Source organism: Acanthisitta chloris, unplaced genomic scaffold, assembly GCF_000695815.1.
Source record: "Acanthisitta chloris isolate BGI_N310 unplaced genomic scaffold, ASM69581v1 scaffold43002, whole genome shotgun sequence".
NCBI lineage: Eukaryota > Metazoa > Chordata > Aves > Passeriformes > Acanthisittidae > Acanthisitta > Acanthisitta chloris.
The window spans coordinates 1-3,954 of record NW_008660659.1 but is presented as its reverse complement, the minus strand read 5'-3'; the positions used below and the strand labels follow the sequence as shown (position 1 = coordinate 3,954).

The following is a 3,954-nucleotide window of genomic DNA, read 5'->3' as shown; positions in this document are numbered from 1 at the left end:
CTTGGCTTGGAGCCACTGACCTAGGGTGGGGGCATGACCGCTCGGACCCACAGAGGGGTCATATTATCCCTCGGACCCACGGTCATATTATATTATCCCTTGGATCCACAGTGGGGTCATACCACCCCTTGGATCCACAGTGGGGTCATATCACCCCTCGGATCCACAGTGGGGTCATATCACCCCTCGGATCCACAGTGGGGTCATATCACCCCTCGGATCCACAGTGGGGTCATATTATCCCTCAGATCCACAGTGGGGTCATGTCACCCCTCAGGCCCACAGAGGGGTCACTCACCTCTCCTTGCCCCCCCAGTGGGACCATGTCACCCCTTGGATCCACATTGGGGTCATATCACCCTTTGGACCCCCAGTGGGGTCGCTCACCTCTCTGCAGACTCCCAGTAGGCTCATGTCCCCCCTTAGGGTTCCCAGTGCTTCTCAGATCCCTAATAGGGGTCACATTCCCCCTTAATCCATGTCTCCCCTTACACTCCCAATGGAGCTCATGTTCTCCCTCAGACCCTCAATAGGACCACAATCATCCTCAGACCCCTTATGGGGGCCACATCCATCCCTCAGACCCCTTATGGGACCCCCAACCCCTCTCAGAGCCCAAACCTTTGCTGCAGAGCCCAGGGATGTGCAGGTTGTGGAGACATGGGGGTTATGGGGACACAGACGTGGGTCATGGGGACGTGTTGGGGGTCAGGGAGATGTGGGAGTTCCAGAGCCTCGCTGTGTCCCACAGGATGAAGGAATGGTGGGTGCAGGTGGGGCTGCTGAGTGTGCCCCTCCTTGCTGTCTACCTGCACATCCCACCCCCAAAGCTCTCCCCTGCTCTCCTCTCCTGGAGATCCACTGGAAGCTTCTTCACCTACAAGGACCAGAACATCTTCTACAGAGGTGAGGGGACTACACTGAGCTCTGGTGTCACCTTGTCTGTCCTGCTAGGGAATGTGGCTGGTGGCTCTGCTCCCCTTGGTGGCCCCAGGGATGTCCCCAAGGTCATGGATCCAGTGTGGCTGGATCAAAGCATTTTAGCTGGGAGAAGCCACAAAGGTTGGTTCTTGTCTCTTGGTGTTCATGGGAAGGATCCCAGGAGACTCCAATGGGTCCTAACAAGGAAAAGATCTCTGGGTGGAGCAGTTGGTGCTCATTGTAACCACTTAGAGGCATCTCCAATTAATTTGGGCTAAATCAATCCATTGGATTCCAGAGTTGGTGTCAGTGGCCACCATGGCTCATCTCCAGGTTTCCCAAACCACGTTGGCACTGGGAAGTGGTGGGAGTCAAACCCATCCTCGGATTTGCGGAGCAAGGAGAGAGGTGATCCTTGTCCCACTGGGTGAGGTCCATGAAACTGGGAGGGAAAATCTGCCCCTGAGGTGTCCTCCCATTCCCATTTCCCTCCCCAGACTCGACCGGAGCCGTCGGCAGCTCCGACATCGTGGTCCTCCTGCATGGATTCCCAACCTCCAGCTATGACTGGTACAAGGTGAGGGGAGAGAGGGCACTGTGGGTGGGATGCCAGCAGCAAATCCCATGGGATGGGTCAGCCTCGAGTGGGCAATGCTGCAGAGATTCCTTCTGGGAGTACCACCAGGATATCAACCTTGTTTCTCTTCCAGCACCTAGCACTGCATCCAAGCTCTTTCCACCTCACCCCTTCCCACTCTGAGGGTCTGGAAAAGATCCCCAACTATGCCTTGGCTTTTTTTTTTTGTGGGATTTCCCAGTGAACAGTGCTGTTCACTGGGAAATCTCTACTTCCTGCTGTTTCCTTGGAGCTGGAAGGTGCTGCCTGGGAGGTGGATGGGAGCATGGCCCATCCATGGCCACAGGTGTTTCCTCTGCTCCTGCCAGATGTGTTTTTAATGCCTTTCTCCTCTTCCCAGATCTGGGAAGGGCTGACCCAGCGCTTCCACAGGGTGATTGCTCTGGATTTCATAGGATTTGGATTCAGTGACAAGCCTGTAAGTATCCTCTAAGGATTTTCCCAGTTGCTTTGGGCCCAGAGCTCATTCTGCTGGAAAATCTGGTGTTTGCAGCCCACTTTTCCTTTCCATTTACCTTTTGAAAAGGGATAACACATCCAGGGTGGCAAACTGCTGCTCTCCACCCCAGATTCCTCCATCTGGGTGTTTCCTCTGGAATTTGGGGGGCTCAGGCTCTCACTGGGACCTGTCTCCTGCTTGGCTTCGCAGAGGCCTCATCGCTACTCCATCTTCGAGCAGGCCAACGTCGTCGAGGGGTTGGTGCGTCACCTTGGCCTTGGCCACCAGAGGATCAACCTCCTGTCCCATGATTATGGAGACACAGTCGCCCAGGAGCTGCTGCACAGGTCACTGCACCCCCTGATGCTCTGAATGCTCCTTGTAGCTCCCACCAAGATGGTTTCCAAAATCCCCTTAGCATATTGGCATAGTGTGTTAAGAGGGTGAAATGGAGCTTATAGATCATCTAGTCCCAGCTAGATGGGCCCTAGGCAGGGACACCTCCCACCAGAGCAGGTTGCTCAAGGCTTTAGCCAACCTGGAATGAAACACTGCCAGGGTTGGGGCAGCCACAGCCTCCCTGGGCAACCTGGGCCAGTGTCTCAGCACCCTCACAGGGAAAACGTCTTCCTAACATCTCATCTAACTTTCCCTCTTTCCATTTCCATTCATGGTGGGCAAATCCAAGGCTCCCATCTATCTGTTCCAGCAGGGACACAGAGATAGCCACCCACTGTTAATTTGACCTCCTGGTTGGTCAATTCTTGGAGCCTGGAGAGGTTTGGTTGTGTTTCACTTTGTTCTCTGCTGTCCCCAGGTATGAGCACAATAAAACTGGAAGCATCTTGATCAACAGCCTCTGTTTATCCAATGGAGGTAAGGTTTGCCTGGAGTGGTGGGATGGGAGGGATAAGGATCCATGGGATGGGGTGGCTTTCCCATCTCCATCTCCCAAATCCTAAGTGAATTGCAATTAAAGTGCTATAATTAACCAGGAACATCAATCCTTGGGCTGCCTGTGCCACCAGGAAGACAGGGAGAGACTAGGAGACTCAGAGCAAAACACTTGGATTTACACCTCTATTCTTTGATGTTTTTCCAGGGATTTTCCCCGAAACACACTACCCCAGGTTCATCCAGAAGGTGAGCTGCTCCCCCTCTAGTCATCCTGAATCCTAACATCCCAAATAAACACCCCTTGGAGTGCTCATGTCCCACCACTGAGGGCTGGGGCTGAGCTGTGGAGATGTGGGAAAAGCCCTCCATGGAGGCAGGAATTACCCATCTGTAGGATTCTGAGTGGTGCTGTCTCCTTGTTTTCCTTCTTCCCAAGATCCTCAAGGATGGGGGTTTGCTGTCTCCCATCATCCTGCGGCTGATGAACTTCTTCTTCTTCTCCAGAGGGTGAGTTGGGTCTTGGAGCTGATGGGAACAGTCCCATAAGGATGTGAACCAAGCAGGGAAAGGGCAACATAGGAATTAGAAAGAAGGAATTCCTGGCTGGGAGAGTGGTGAGGCACTGGAATTGGAGTTCCCAGAGCAGCTGTGGCTGCTCCATCCCTGGGAGTGTTCCAGGTTGGATGGGGCTTGGAGCACCCTGGGCTGGTGGGAGGTGTCCCTGCCACCTAGGGGTGGGATGAGATGGCATTTAATGTTCCTTCCATCCCAAACCATTCCATGACTCCATGAATTAGTGTAGCAGGTGAGCAGATCCCTGGCACAGGCCCAAGAGAGATTTGCCTCTGGATTTGGATGCCCTTGACCTTCAGGGCCATTCCCTCTCCAGGCTGACAAAGTGCTTCAGCCCAATAATAAACCACATGGCTTTTCCCTGGACACTGAAATCCTCACCCACAAGCATTGGAATTGCACATTCCACAGGCAACAAACCCCCCAACCACACTCTGGATATGATGCACAAATAGATCTGTTTTTATCAGTGTTGAAAATCTTCTTT

At 53.4% G+C, this 3,954-nt stretch overlaps 1 protein-coding gene across 1 annotated transcript; it reads left to right on the top strand.

The window, feature by feature from the left end:
• Positions 1-752: 752 nt before the first annotated feature.
• LOC103797659 (mesoderm-specific transcript homolog protein-like) lies at positions 753-3,401 on the top strand (the record flags this gene model as incomplete). The annotated part of the gene is made up of 7 exons (XM_009069882.1): positions 753-906; positions 1,419-1,498; positions 1,899-1,976; positions 2,208-2,344; positions 2,815-2,873; positions 3,100-3,140; positions 3,331-3,401. Coding segments are annotated over exons 1-7 (620 nt in total), but the record flags the coding sequence as incomplete, so codon positions are not given.
• Between the last annotated feature and the right edge of the window lie 553 nt (positions 3,402-3,954).